Raw genomic sequence first — 14,086 nt, 5'->3', positions numbered from 1 at the left:
TATAGTATCGTACAGTGAGCCCCTATTCGAGCCTCAAGTTCATCGACCTCGACATTGTGTGAAAACTCATAAGGATCGCCTTTCCGGATATCCAGAGATATCCGCAAGACTATATCATGCGATACTTCCCTGAAGCGGGCAAGTTCTCTACACACTCACCGTATCGAAGCCCTTACGAGAGGATACTCAGAGAGCTTCTGACTGTCATTCCATATTTGCGAGCACGCGGCAGTCTATTTACAATGTCTACAACGATTTGTCGCGCTTCATGAGAGTTCAACCGGCAGATATGTGTACACACACGAGAAAGTCGGAGGAGAGCCGCCACGCGGTACTTTCCAACCTTGGTCCTTTCATCTATCAGGGCTCACCGGTTTCGAGCGATCTCAACAGAATATTCTGATAGTGAAAATCCACGCACTCAATCTCGGGGTTCTTGGCTTCAAGGAAGGTCCTCATAGATCGTATTTCCGCCTGAATCTATGCGGGGAAAGTCTGGGAGAGCCTTTCTCTAGAGTTTTCATGCGGACGAATAATGTAAACAAGCGAAACCTTCTGCTGGCGGTGCTCGACGACGACGACTAGGTGCTCCCGAAGTCGAGTAGGAACGCCTGTAATTTTTGGAACCGTGCGGAAGGAACGTCAGAAGAACGTCACATTGTTGCATCATGGCATCGAATCCGAAGTATGCTGAACTTCCTGGCTTCGCTATCGATCAGCCGGACATATACGAAACTGATGATTTGCCTGAAGTAGATCAAGCCTCCGAGGGCGGGGATGACAGTGAAGCAGTCGAGGTGAGCGGCAGGTGTTCGAATCGATTCGTGATTACTCTTTGGCGTACGGAGCTTTCATTACGGATGCATATGAAATCTTTTCCTTCAAGGTGCTGCATATATCGACAAAATATGCCTACAACAAGTTCAAAGACTGTCGTATCGACAGCTCGAAGACGGACTTCTCGGATCATCTGATATTCGGTAGAAAGAAAGGCTACAACGTTACATATGGGGAATGGGAGCTCAGTGACGATAAGGAGAATGAGAGTCTACCGCAACGGTACCATAGGATAAAAACAGAGGTCCGTGTCCCAGACATGTCTTGAGTGTGTTATTGCTGCGCTGTTGCCTTTTAGCCTTCATCTGATCTTCTGCATGAAGAGAATGCTCGATAATCTCTGCTCCGGGGACCACCCGATCACTGACCGAGTCCTCGATGCCGGATCCGGCATAGATCTGATCATGTCCTCCCGGTTGATTTAATCGATTTCTCTTCTCGCCCACAGGTGAAGCAATTCCTGGAGGATGTGACAGCTATCGAACAAGGGAAACGGCCGGACAACCATGAGGTTCTCCTGGCTGACATGGAAATGCTCGAGAAATTGTTAGCCGAAGTGAATCTCGAAGCTGTCGTCGGTGAAGGTTGGTTCCATCCCATCGACATGGCATAGTAGCCCCAGCTGATCGAATCTTTGTAGGGGCAACCAGCGGATCACATTTTGGATATGTCGAGGAAACGTTATCTCTCATTCCCCGCCCAACTTGCAGGACCCGGCGGCGACAAAAACGGGGAGATATCCAAACGCTTGCTGGAGCAGTTGTCGTCTCTCAGGAGCGAACCTGTGCAGGAATCGAAGAAAGCACCCAAAGACGCGAAAGGATCTTTGACATACGAACTCTTCTACAAACCAGAATACAGTAAACTGCAGCAGAGCCAGCAGGTGGGTCCGTGTGAGGATTGGAGACCGGAATTCTCCTCCACTAGATACTCCCTTCCCCGGGCAACAGTTCGTTTGGGAATTCACTGCGAGTTCCCCTACTTCGTCTGAGGCCGATTCCGAAGCTCGAATTGGATGTTCTAGGTCGCAGCTCTGGAAGAACGATTGCGGCAGCTGGAAGCTACAGTAGGCGAAGACAAGCAGAAGGTATCCATGCTCTCCGCACAGACGGCCGGGAAGAGTCTTCAAGATGTTTGCGATGACCTTTCCTCGAAGCTCTTCTTGCTCGATCCGGCGAATATAGAAAGAGTCGAAAGCCAGCTTGCGGGGCTCCACGAACGACTCGTCGCTGTATCCGAACGAAAGCAGGCGTTGGACGAGGCACAGAAATCCGACAAGGTTGGTTGAAGTTGAAACTTCCCCGCTGCCGGTCCCTGCTGGGATGGATGTGTACGCGCCGACCGTAAATCTCATGGAGCTCGGAGATTGACCTTCATCCTCGATCTCTCTTTCACAGATTGCACAAATGTACGAAGTTGCCCGGAAGGTTGATCACCTGATTCCGGGTCTAGCGAACGTACTGCAGACGCTCTCGAGCCTGCAAGAGCTGCATGAGCACGCATTGCAGTTCTCCAAGTGTCTGACAACTCTCGAGGGCCAACAGGTTCGTAACGCTCGTTCGAGTCCTTGCAATCTTTTTATACGGCATCCAACAACAACGGAAGAATATTTCGGGGAAAAGCTCTCTAAAAAATTGGTATATTGTTTGCAGATCGTCCTGGGGAGTCAGCTTGCCAATGACGGAGAGCTCGTCAAGAAGATGCAAGAAAGATTGGAGAAAGATGTTAAAACGATCGCGGAAAACATCGGGAAGCTCGAAGTCAGGATGGATGCTTTCAAGAAGTAAACGGCTCCACGTCGGATTTCGGATCCAGCGGATTGAAAGCGGCTCCTGGCTGCCGAATAAAGAGTTATTTATTTTTCTCATATTTATCACGTTGAAACGAGTTGACGATAATAAAGAAATGATCGCATGCTCCGAGCGACGTTTCAAGAGGGTGAATCCGTCTTCTATGGTCTTGTCAAGCGGGCTGGGCCGATTGGCCCATTCCAGGAAAGGTCTAGGTGTCCAACTGGTCCATGAAAGATTGGCGGTTTCCTAACGATTACGCTAACGCTGCTCCCAGACTCAGATCTCCTCGATCTGCCATTCTTCCTCCATCAATACCGACAGCCTCTTGCTCGCCCACAGGCCGAGAATGAGCAAGGTTTTTCTTGAGGACTTTCGTCAATGAGAACCTCGCAGCCCCGATAATTCGTGAAATCGAAAACTCGCTACAAGCGGAGATTATCCTGCGAAAAGCTGCGGGAACGTCTCTATGTAGGCTTATGATTTGTATCATCGCTCAGGTTATATAAGCCCTGTTGTGACACATGTGAGCCCTCGAGGTCTTCCTTTCAGGCGGAATATGGTAAAGATGATCTTATACAGCGAGCTCAAAGATTCTTCCGTGAGGTTTATCAAAACTTTTATTCGTGTAAATTTTTCAGAGAAGAATCCACTATACTTCTTCTTCCGCTCACAAATTCGACAGGTTTTGTCTGCATCTGAGCAGATCTCGAGAGATTTCACTGCTATTGCTGATTTCCTTATCGTTGACGTCAGTGATGGAGTCACCAACGGTCTAGTTCACCCCAGAAACAAGACCAACATTCATTGTTGTAGTTGTTAATGGTAGTACACAATAATAAATTAATATAGTCGCGTACCTACGAATGATACAAATGATATAACGGTCGTCGTCGTCATCATCGTCGGGCGCTTCATTAATTGATTGATTGATTCATTGATTCTGCGATGCAATTGATGATGATTCATCCGGATGTCACGACTGTCATTCGACTGGACTCCGTCCTCTCGCGACAAAGGGAGATCGATTGTGAATGCGGCGAATCGATTGTGCGGAGGGTGGATTGATGGAGCGGATTCCCGAACCGCAGGTACTGCGAGACGATGCCCGCTTTTCTGGGTTGCATTGGGAAGCAGCGACTCCAATTTCTCGCGCCCAATTTTTCCGCCCGGGAAAAGATGCCATTGCGCATAGATGAGCATCTTTCCCGATCGAGATCAAAATCGTCGAACGTTCGAAAGAACTCGAACTCCATCACAGAGAGGACCTTCATCGAGGCATCCCTCGCCACACCCTGGCATAGTCAAAATCATCATCAGATCATCATTATTAATTTAATGGAACTGACAGAGAGAAAGAGCGTCGACTTCGGATTGGCATCTCAATTCCACAAAGCTGTAAGTACTTCAGTGCTCTTCAGCCGAACCAAATCGGGCTGTAACGTTTGCATGACGAGATCCGCAGAAGTTCAAGTGCGAAGAACAGACCCGCTCTTTCTCATGACCAAGGAGCTCAGATATTCAGCGGTCGGATCGGAGAACACGTTTCGAGTCTTCCTCGGAGGAGCACTCGCGCCCTCAGCTATACGGTATTATTTACAAGGTGGTTGGGCGAGATTCAGGTTGGTTCAGAACAGAAGTCGCCCATCGACGTGAGCGTTTCATAGTTGGTGAGGCTTGACGAGTAAGGCCTTTCTCTCATGTCCCGTTCGCTCAACTGCTCCTCCCCTCGTCAAAACTCCGTAAGGATCTCATTCCAGGCGATCATAAGAAGTATGATGAATTAATGAATTAATTGCCTAAAATTGAAGTTTACCTAAATTGTCGGTTGGTAGTTCAATATTGTCTGTTTAGGAAGACGCCAGCCTATTTTTTTTGTGACATCTCTCGCGGAGGAAGGAAGCACGCTGGAAAACGAGAAAAAGCGAGTGATTGAATCGATGTGAACCAATGACGAGAAATGAAGGGAGATTTTCGGTAGGCTCCCTCTCTATCGACGCCATCCTCGGTCCCGCTTATTTAGCGATCGAACAAAAATTTACCAAAACAACAAATCCGCACAATCGGCCTCCGAGCGCCGCCGACCCTACAGGAGGAGTATGTTACGATGGATTGTCATTGAATCGATTGATGATTCAATTATATTCCGTCGTTTGTGGATTCATCGCGTCGCTTTCCGCATTGGAACTTTTGGAAATGTAATTCCGTCCGAGGAACGACTATATTTCGGGTCAGTCAGCTCCCGGATCCGCTGAGCCTGCGTGCAGTTGTTTCATGCTGCTCTCACTCTCGCTGCCATTGAGAATTATTTTGGATTCTAAAAATTTGTAAAGGTCTATCGCAGTATCGGGTTTTTGTTGTTGGGTATGAGGGTAAGAGAGTTGACCGAAGGAGTGTTCAAAAACGTCGGGAGCTCGAATCTAGCTAACAATAGGCGCCCAGTGGCGTTCGATCCACGTCTCCGGAGGCGCAGACAGAGTTCTTCGTCTCGTCCGTGTCGTCGAAATCCAACACCTGCACATCGATCAGAGTAAATGTTAATGTACAGCGGTACTGACGATCGGTGAATGTTGATGGACGCTCGGAGCGATCTTCCATTGCTTTACTCACCAACAACTTAGTTTCTTCGGTTCCGTTGCGAGAACCGACAGCGGCCACCAGCTTAGTTTGATCGGCGCGAATTCGCCAAACCACGCCTCCGTTGGCTGCGGACGGTAACGAGACCAAATTCCGGAGAAATTCTCCTGTCTTGAGATCCCATAGTTTAACCGTTCCATCGTCCGAAGACGTGATGACAAACTTCGAGTTGAACTGTAAGCATGTGACGGCCGACTGGTGTTTCGATGCTCCGGCTAACGTTTGAAGGCATTTTCCCGATATGATGTCCCAAACTTTGACGGTGCTGTCGGCGTTCCCAGATACCAGTATATTGTCCCGCAGCTCCATGCCCGACGTGAGACTTTGATGCCCGACTAGCTCATGTTTACATTGACCCGTTTCTACGTCCCAGACACGAATCGAAGCGTCTAAGCTGCCCGAGACCACGTGTACCTGTAAAGATAATTCATTGAAAAAGTTCCTCAATGAGACATTCTGGAGTCGGGGAATTGAACAATCTGCCGGCGGACGAGTTCTGCGCAGGAAAGCACTTACCCCATCGAACTGGAGGGAGTAGACCCTGTTCGTATGGCCGTGCAATGTATGCAGACACTCTTCTCGTTCGGGGTGCCACACTTTAACCATGTAATCGTACGCGCCAGATACAATCAATTTGCCGTTGTATTGAACGCAACGAACTGCTGCAACGTGTCCGATGAAAACACCCATGCATTCACCGGTCGAAATATCCCACAATCGTAAAGTAGCGTCTCTGGATCCTGACACCACCCTGCGGATCGAAGACGGGGGAAAACCGTGATTAGGATCTATATCACACCTAGCTCAACTCATATGGGAGCTACATTCACGAGCCGTCATGTAGGAACTGAGACGGTAGAGCACTATTCCACGTTACCTGTTTCCATGAAGGTGCATGCAACGCACGGTGGATGTGTGTCCAAATAATGTATGTATGCATTCGCCCGAGTCCGCATTCCAAACTTTTAGGGTGCGATCCGTTGAGCCTGAGATCACTATAGCGCCAGACATTTGAGACGACCATACTCCACCCGAATGGCCGACAAGCACTCGAAGACATTTACCTGCGACGAAACATCCCGCATGATCGCGACTCGTCTCGGACCCGAGTCTCGGCTTTGGCAAGTTCATCCCATGATGAGGATGAATATCGATTGAGACGAAGGGGTGGCTACTCACCGCTCGCGGCGCTCCAAACCTTCAGGGTATAGTCATCACTCCCGGACACGATCCGGTTCCCGGAAAATTGCAGACATGTGATGACATGATCGTCGTGTCCCTTGAGTGCTTTCAACTTCCGTAACGGTCGGGATCTCCAATTCATCGTGATTGCGTACTGTCGCATGAACGCTCGTTTCCACGACCTCGGTGAGCTCTGTGGGCAGGAGGATTACGTTGAATGAGCGGTCGTTCGAATCGTTCATCGTCGTGGCGTCTGGTAAACGGAGAATCTCCGAGCTAGAACGAGAGTACTTACCCCGCCTATTTGTGGAGGAGTCTCGATTCCGTGCTCTCGGCACTTTATTCTCCATAGGAGATTGTCTTCAGCGAGAACTCTCCAATACCGACAAGTCTGAGCAGCTCGCAACAGGTCTCTAGGTTCCAAGAACGCTAACACATACAATGCCAACTCTTTCGGAAGTAACGAAATGAAGTCCCGCTGGAATCGAGGCTCGATGACGCTCATCACATGACGTACTTGGGAAGCATCACAAGTAGACATTAAACAATCCAGTGCGTTTGAACGTTCGCCATGAGACCTAATTGGAAAGGAAGAACGTATGAGCATCTATTCCGATTCAACTTCCGAAAATCAACCTCATTGACCATTCGAGGGAACACGATGGATGCAGCGAGTCCCTGGCCTCAGTCCGAACCGGGGGAAAGGCAGAAGTTTACGAGCTATGCTGCGCTCCGAAGCTGATTATCAATAATAATAGTAATAATTGGCGATCAGAGCAAGTGATATGTTCCGGCGCACTCGATTCAAGAGGAGATCTTGACTCGATAGGAAAAACCCTCACCACTCGCTCGGGTATCGGGATTTCTCGGGTCTCTCCTAATAGGCCAACTGCTGCGCCAGACCGTCACGTGAGGCTTGTAGACGTTACCGTCACAAACAATAAAATGCACTGAGCTCCTGTATCCGGCATTTCGTGAAAGTTGCGAAAATGAGTTTCGAAAGGGTCTTGGTTTCAGCAACGACCATTCTACTCTGGTGTTCGTGTTTTCTCGCGGATGACTCGAGCAAGCTTGCGTCGAAGACATGCAATCCTTCTTATTCTTTCACATCACCGAACACATGTCTCAAAGACGCATCGAAGCTCTGGCAATGCGCGAGACGATTGCCTTCCCTCGTGCAGGTGAGTCGGAGCCCTCGATGATGAGGATGGCTTCATTCGGCCGATCGTCTTCGCGGTCGAGCGATCACGATAGAGAGCTCGCGATGGTATTAATGCACCATTCCGCCTTCTTCGCCAATGAGTGTACCCCTGAAGGATCCTCTAATGTGTATCTCAGTCCGGTCTACGAGATTCTACAGATTCGACGGATCTCCACGCATCCGGGAAGTCAATCGAAAACGTGAATTGAATCTCCGATGACGTTCTCTGATATCCGCTCCTATTATTCAGGATAGGGCTTGCACGAGACAACGCGCTTTGTGGAACTGCGTATGGCATCATCTGCGCACTGAGGAATGCAAGGGAAAGTTCCTCCTCGTTCGGAATCAGTTACCGAAGCAATGCGAAGACAAAAACGGTGAGGCCCAAGACATCGCTGCTAGTTGCACGGACCTTCTCCGATAGTGTTCGCAGTCGACGGAAAACGGTTTCGGGAAGGCCGGCCATCTTCCGCGAGTTCCGAGCGCGACAAGGATCGGGGAACTCCCTTCAGTCTCCTTCTCTGCAAGCCCTCACCCCCTGTTTCCGTGAAGTCCTCACAGCCATGTTTTTCAAAACAGGCACGGGGATCGTCGACTTTCTTCGATAAAAATAATATTCCGCATCGAACTTGGAGACTGCGGAAGGTTCATCGCTTCCGATTAATTCCAGCGAAAGGCCAGTTCGTGGCAGCGACAACATACGGCTCCAGAGGTCTCGCCTTATGGTTCGCCTGCGTCCACGCTTTCAGCGCATGCGACCAGTACTGGTCGTGCGATACCCTGGACGCTTTCAGAGCATGCACTGCCAACGCGAGGAAACTGATCGATCCGAAGGTGAAACACAAACATATCAAATCAATTCCTCCGGGGATTTACCCTGACGAAAATTCTCCGGGATATTGCCAACGCGATCCTTCCCGCAGGCATTACCTAGCATCAACAAAGTGACGAACACTCTGGAGCAGATCCATCAACGAGTTCGTTGCCTGAACGCGACTTCACAGGTAATCACGCTTCCCGAGCGCATCTTCTTCAGACCACTGACGATAACACCGCTGACGGGCTCACGAACAGATTTTCGGATCGAGAAAAACCTCTGAACTCGTTGCAGGCCGTGTTTCCTTTCGATTTCAAAAATTGTCTGTCGACTGTGTCGCTACAAGCTCTCAATCATGTCGGAGGCATGACAAAACACGAGCCGGGACCGGCGGTTGGCACATCCAAGGAGAAAGGCACCTGCTACTCCACCGAAAGACTCGAGAACAATCTCAACGCCTTCCATAAATCTTGTCCCGTCTATCTACAGAAATACGACCACGAAAGTTTCGCAGCGATTCGAAGCATATTCGAAATCATTCTGCCAGAGGCCGAGGGCGACTCATGTCGAAAGCGATCGACCGATCCCGATTACATGCCTCTGCAAATGTGCCCGTGAACGAATCGACAAGCAAACGCCCCGATCCATCCTTGTGAAATGTTTATGATTTCTCCGAATGGCACTCCGCGAATGAGTCGGTCTCAGGTCAACCGGACCCCTTGATTGATCGGCGACCGTGAGAAAAGTCCGGCTTACTTCATGCAAGGATACTTACCACGATATAAATTGTTGCAACCAAGATTCAAGTTCGGGTCCTCGACATATTTTTTTACTAGCGGGAGAACACTGTTGCTGGTTTTGGACATCCGATTTCCGTTTGGGTGGGGGTCCTGCGGAGTTCGAACCCATCCGCGCATCACACGAGCTGCCCGAGCTTTCATCATCCTGCAATCCAAATCCATCATTGTTCTCAGAGATCAGTCTGGTCATAAGCCACGGTGCGAGGCGATCGACATGTACGCAGTAATTATCGTAATTCCCACCTGCTGCATGGATTGGTCTAGAACAGGTGACAATCCGTGCTCGTCGCTGGCATGGGCCGGTGTGTCCAAATCTTCTTCGGGCGGACCGCCTTTATCCGATAGTAGGCGGTCGACCGAGGACGCAAGCGAGTTGACCTCATCTCGTTCAAGACTTGAGAAAGGTGAATAAGTTATTGACTAACCTTCTCTATTCGATAGGTTAATCTCCAGTAGGAAGTTTTCCACTTTCTTGGTCGCAGCATCTTCTCCAAAAATTCAAGAGTGTTCCACGGCCTTAATGCCCGACGCAATTATTATCTCGAGTCAAGCTCGAAGGGTATACGAGTTGAAGACCTTCGTCGTTGTAGTCCAGTGTAAAGATTGAGATCGGATCGATTGCACAGAGAATCTGGATTTTCGCGATTCCCTTCGAGATCTCCTTAAGTTTTCTGGGAATCGAAGACAAGGGAGGTAGGCCGAAGTACACCGACTCGAACTTACTTGGAGTTGCGAAGATGTGTCTCCAACGCGCCATCGGCATCGGCAGGCGTCGGGGAAGGTCTGCAGACCAAATGAGCCCGGTTGACTTCTACGAAGTCCTCTGTGATACCATGCACTCTGATCAAGTCCTCCAACCTGGAGACGAAGTTGCAAATTGTACCCGATGCTCCGACATCCCAAATAGGAGTATGAATCATAAAATGTGTTCTTCACGCATAGATATCGCGCACATACCTTCTGAACAGTAATCCCCGAGATTCCTCTCGGGCTTTAACTATGGCGACCGCTAGTATTGGCCCAACAGTGGCCAGAGAAGCCAATTCTTCAGCCTGAGCAGAGTTTATATCCATCTAAACTCTTCTAGCTACCGGAATCCCTCAATCCTACAGACGAAAGAGTTTGGCTGCGAGTTCAGACTCGCGTGATCGTTCAGCCCGCGGATCAGTTTGACAAGGGCAGTAGCAGCAACAGCGAGACAATCCGTGTTCTACCTGGAAAGAGAGAGTAAATCAGTGGGAATCTCGAGTGCTTTCCTTGGAGAGAAGTTCTAGGGCATTCTCGACATCCGGGACCAAAATCCCGAGGCTCAGACTGGTGCTTCCCGACCAATACACTGCAACAGAGTCTTCAGAGTCATTTCCTGGCTGCAGCCGCAAGCAGCCCTCAAACCTCCGGGCATCTGGGTCCAAACACCGCTCGGCTCCGCGCCGAAGGAGCCCGCAACCAGGAAGAATGGGAATCGAGGGAATTTCTGATGAAGATGGCATCTTCGATCTGTGTGATCAATTCATGTATCAAGGGCTCATCCGTATATGATTGCCCAGCGCAGCTCGCTTATCCATCGCTCTATCCACGCCTCAATTCATGAATATCATACCCTTCAAGAGCTCCGACTAACTCAGTCAGCAATGTCAGTGGAACTTTTTTTCTCGAATCTCGATGTGCGACATGAGGCGACCGAGTCATCGAGTGACATCAGCCGCTGTTATGAGAGATCTCGAGCGGCGAACGAATCGCCAGTTGTCCGATCGGTGGTTGACTCTCAGATCACTCCGAGAACGGAAACTTCCCCCATGAGCCTTGCAAGGGCCGGAAGGCGCGAAAGCTACGGCTCGGACTCTCTATAAACGAGAGCACACACTTTTCGCTTCTGAGCCGCGAGCCACGAGCCTCCTCGCATCGTGTTCAGGATTCAGAACTCTCTCCAACTTGGGTATAGGCTGACGTTGAGGGGTCGGGATCCGCGGTAAGAGGTACAGAAGCTTATCATTTTCGAAGTTCAATCGAGATCAGAGGGAGAAATCCTGGAGGAACACGTGGAAGAGCCCTCCCTGATCCTCCGAACAGGCCACCGTGCTTGGAATGGCGCCTCTCCCGTTACGGGCGAGCCGTCGGTGCTACGAACGGACGGCGAGCCTTCCGCCAGGCCGTTTTCGAACTCCATGGTGACAACCACCAACCAACCCACTAGGCCGCTGTCATGGATAACATAGATAAATAAAACAAATCCCCGAAATTCGTGTCAAGCCCCCGCGAATGAGCGGGATCCCTTCGCAGAGACTCTCGAGGACGAATGAGCAAGCGCTCCGTGAGCGCTTCGATCCCCAGCTCATTGGGAGAGGATCGCACAGGTGTAGACTGTTCAAATCATATTAGACGAGAAGTCAAGTTCCTTACGGGGAAGCCCAACTCCGCACATGGAGAGGATGCATTCAGGGTCACGAATCGAGGAACTTCGGATAGGTGAAAAGAGATCATCGCTCCGGATTGCTCGGACGTCGGGAGTCGAAACCAGGTCTCTCTTTTGGCGACGTCTCTTGTCGTCACCGGTTCCGATGACGCTCGCGACTTGAATCCGTTCAGGGTTTCCTCTCGGGAATCAGGAAATATCAGACGCAGGACGGCAATCTCCAGCGGAAGATGTCATCATCATCCCGCTCTCGACTAACTATCGACATCGATTCCGTGCAGCTTTCGCCGATACGATCTTTTCGCGTCGAATGGATTTTCTCCTCCATCGGAAGTTGCTTTTCGGAGCCCGATCCGAAGGCGATTGCCCGTCTCCGACAAGTCCAATCATCCGTCAGAGCAGAAACTAAAGTGGCAATCAAGCCCAATCATCGCGTTCACGTCTCACAGTCTCCCTGTATATTTTCAAAATTAATCAAGGGGTTAATTGAGCGGAGAAAACCAAGATCAGAGCGTCGATCACATTCGCAGCGAAAGACCGTTTCACTCACGAGCTGGCTGCCGGTGTGCGTTCATGACGGAGAAAGAGTTTTTCACGGCCAGGTATCCCGCAAGGACACAACGACCCAACACGTACCGCGAAAAAAAACGTATGATCGGAGCTCTGCGTTCAAATTATGCATCCCTCATCATCCGCGAAAAGGCCTCCCGAGGAGCTGGAAACTCCCGCGGTTGAAGTCCCGGACGGCTCTCGATGATTGTGGCGCAAGGTGTCCCTCATCGTAAACACGAGGATGATGAGCGATCTTTCTGCGAGACTCGAAAAGCAGGTCCAGCGTCCTTTGATCAGAGTTCAGCCAGTGCACTCCCTGCACGTGATTCCTTCACATCAGGACTCTTCCTGAGGGCGGTTTCCCTCGAGTTTTCTTCGGGGCCGCGTAAGAGCCTCTGACACCAGCCCGCTAGGAATATATCGAGGACCTCAATCCATTCTGTCTTGGGCAGGTTCCCAGCGCAGACAGCGATGCCGGGAAAGGCGGCGACTCAGATCGCAAAACGAGCTTCATACGGCTGCTTGTATCGCTGATGGTGCTTTCGGCTCACAACGAGAACCAGAGCCTCTGTTTTGAGTCGGAAAACGATGCATCCGACACGATCACTGCGGACACACGACAACACACCGACTGTCACTCCGTCAGCCGCACCAAGGAAACAACAAGCTCGAAAGCTCACAGAAAAGTCGATGGAAACGATACACAGGTGTCACATTGGAAAAAACGAGGATTCGATTCCGAAGAATCGAGTCCTCGTCTCGAAAATTCGCTTGAGATAATTGAGTGGAAGAAAAAAACGCCACGTCAAATGGCAATGGGCGGAAGTCGTCCGACTCCCAGAAATATCGTCATCAGATTTGTCCGACGAGCCCTAATACAGAATGAAAGGTAGATCGTAGTAGATTCGGCGCTTTCAGGTTCGGGTACGATCTGGCAGATGTCCAAGATGAACCTCGAGGACTTGGGGCCCCTCGAGCCTTCAATCCAAAGATCACGACTTCAACGTTGCAACCTTCCTCTTAGGCAATCGCTTCCGAAACGGGGAATTCTCCCTATGTTCCACATACGCAGATAACCTCGCATATTTCCGATCGGGGAACTAAGAGCCGACCATCGCAGATGTTGCGAGATCAAATGTATTCTCGAGCCGAGAAATAAATAAGAGAAACAAGTTGCCAAAGATGGTACCAGCGTTCGCTCGTTCCGAACAAGGGAAACCGGGGGGATTCTTCAGCGGAGCCTCGCTGAAAGCGTGCTCGAGCCCGAGCGTTGCTCCAGTCGGTCGGCTCTGTCAAACGAACGGAGCTTCCAGAGCACGTCTTCTCGGATAGATGTGTTCGAATAAACTCTCTCTGGCTCACCTGCATCGAGAATTCTGTGGAAAAAACAAACATCGTACCTGAGGATGAATCAAATCGGGCGATGTTCGGCCGTCAAGCCAGTGAAATGGTCACCGGAGATACTCCATTTTCGCTAGAACTTGGCCACAGCCTCAACAGAGCAGCTCGACGTTCTCAAGAAACTGTGCACGACAATTCTCATCGAGAAATTCTCTCCCAACTCACAAGCGGAAGCGAAACTGAAAGCCTACAGACGACAGGAAGCTTCAGCGCGCCAAGTTTCAAAAATTACACGTCTCCCCGCTGCGCCGCCGCACCGCGTCTCGAGCCGACCGGGTCCGGGATTTCCTATGATTCAGGGAGACTGGAATCGCGGCATAGCCGACCCGAGATTCGGGCGTTCGTCCAACTCCTGGCAAATCTGGCCGCAGACGCAACTCACACAGGCGATCGAGAAGATGGGGTCCGATTCGTTAAAAGTTCATCTCTAACGAGCCGGGCTTTCGAAACTAAAGC

General features: G+C 50.3%; 2 protein-coding genes across 2 annotated transcripts; one reads left to right on the top strand and one right to left on the bottom strand.

The window, feature by feature from the left end:
• Positions 1-557: 557 nt before the first annotated feature.
• DCTN2-p50 (dynactin subunit 2) lies at positions 558-2,651 on the top strand. The gene is made up of 7 exons (XM_003740554.1): positions 558-797; positions 887-1,081; positions 1,286-1,421; positions 1,548-1,720; positions 1,862-2,116; positions 2,235-2,381; positions 2,490-2,651. Exons 1-7 carry the CDS (start codon positions 669-671, stop codon positions 2,622-2,624), a joined length of 1,170 nt encoding a protein of 389 aa, XP_003740602.1. The 5' UTR covers positions 558-668; the 3' UTR covers positions 2,625-2,651.
• Positions 2,652-3,238: 587 nt separating this feature from the next.
• On the bottom strand, positions 3,239-13,795 carry ago (F-box and WD-40 domain protein 7). Its single transcript, XM_003740538.2, has 11 exons — positions 13,630-13,795; positions 10,222-10,478; positions 9,988-10,122; positions 9,508-9,658; positions 9,240-9,409; positions 6,742-7,024; positions 6,444-6,639; positions 6,142-6,328; positions 5,781-6,015; positions 5,238-5,678; positions 3,239-5,141 (listed from the first exon to the last, which is right to left on the bottom strand). Exons 2-11 carry the CDS (start codon positions 10,335-10,337, stop codon positions 5,052-5,054), a joined length of 2,004 nt encoding a protein of 667 aa, XP_003740586.1. The 5' UTR covers positions 10,338-10,478; positions 13,630-13,795; the 3' UTR covers positions 3,239-5,051.
• Positions 13,796-14,086: the final 291 nt, after the last annotated feature.

This window comes from Galendromus occidentalis, unplaced genomic scaffold (assembly GCF_000255335.2).
Source record: "Galendromus occidentalis unplaced genomic scaffold, Mocc_1.1 scf7180000077006, whole genome shotgun sequence".
NCBI classification, from domain to species: Eukaryota; Metazoa; Arthropoda; class Arachnida; order Mesostigmata; family Phytoseiidae; genus Galendromus; species Galendromus occidentalis.
Note: the sequence above shows the minus strand (reverse complement) of the source record. Positions and strands in the feature narration are given on the sequence as shown.

What these genes read in the sequence shown, in the direction of transcription:
- DCTN2-p50 (XM_003740554.1), top strand. Translation starts at nt 669, where the DNA reads ATGGCATCGAATCCGAAGTATGCTGAACTTCCTGGCTTCGCTATCGAT. An exon ending in ACCATAGGATAAAAACAGAG is followed by an intron (nt 1,082 to 1,285) that starts GTCCGTGTCCCA and finishes TCTCGCCCACAG; the next exon opens with GTGAAGCAATTCCTGGAGGA. An exon ending in AACTGCAGCAGAGCCAGCAG is followed by an intron (nt 1,721 to 1,861) that starts GTGGGTCCGTGT and finishes TGGATGTTCTAG; the next exon opens with GTCGCAGCTCTGGAAGAACG.
- ago (XM_003740538.2), bottom strand. Translation starts at nt 10,337, where the DNA reads ATGGATATAAACTCTGCTCAGGCTGAAGAATTGGCTTCTCTGGCCACT. An exon ending in ACTCCCTCCAGTTCGATGGG is followed by an intron (nt 5,679 to 5,780) that starts GTAAGTGCTTTC and finishes TTATCTTTACAG; the next exon opens with GTACACGTGGTCTCGGGCAG. An exon ending in CCGAAGAAACTAAGTTGTTG is followed by an intron (nt 5,142 to 5,237) that starts GTGAGTAAAGCA and finishes ATCGATGTGCAG; the next exon opens with GTGTTGGATTTCGACGACAC.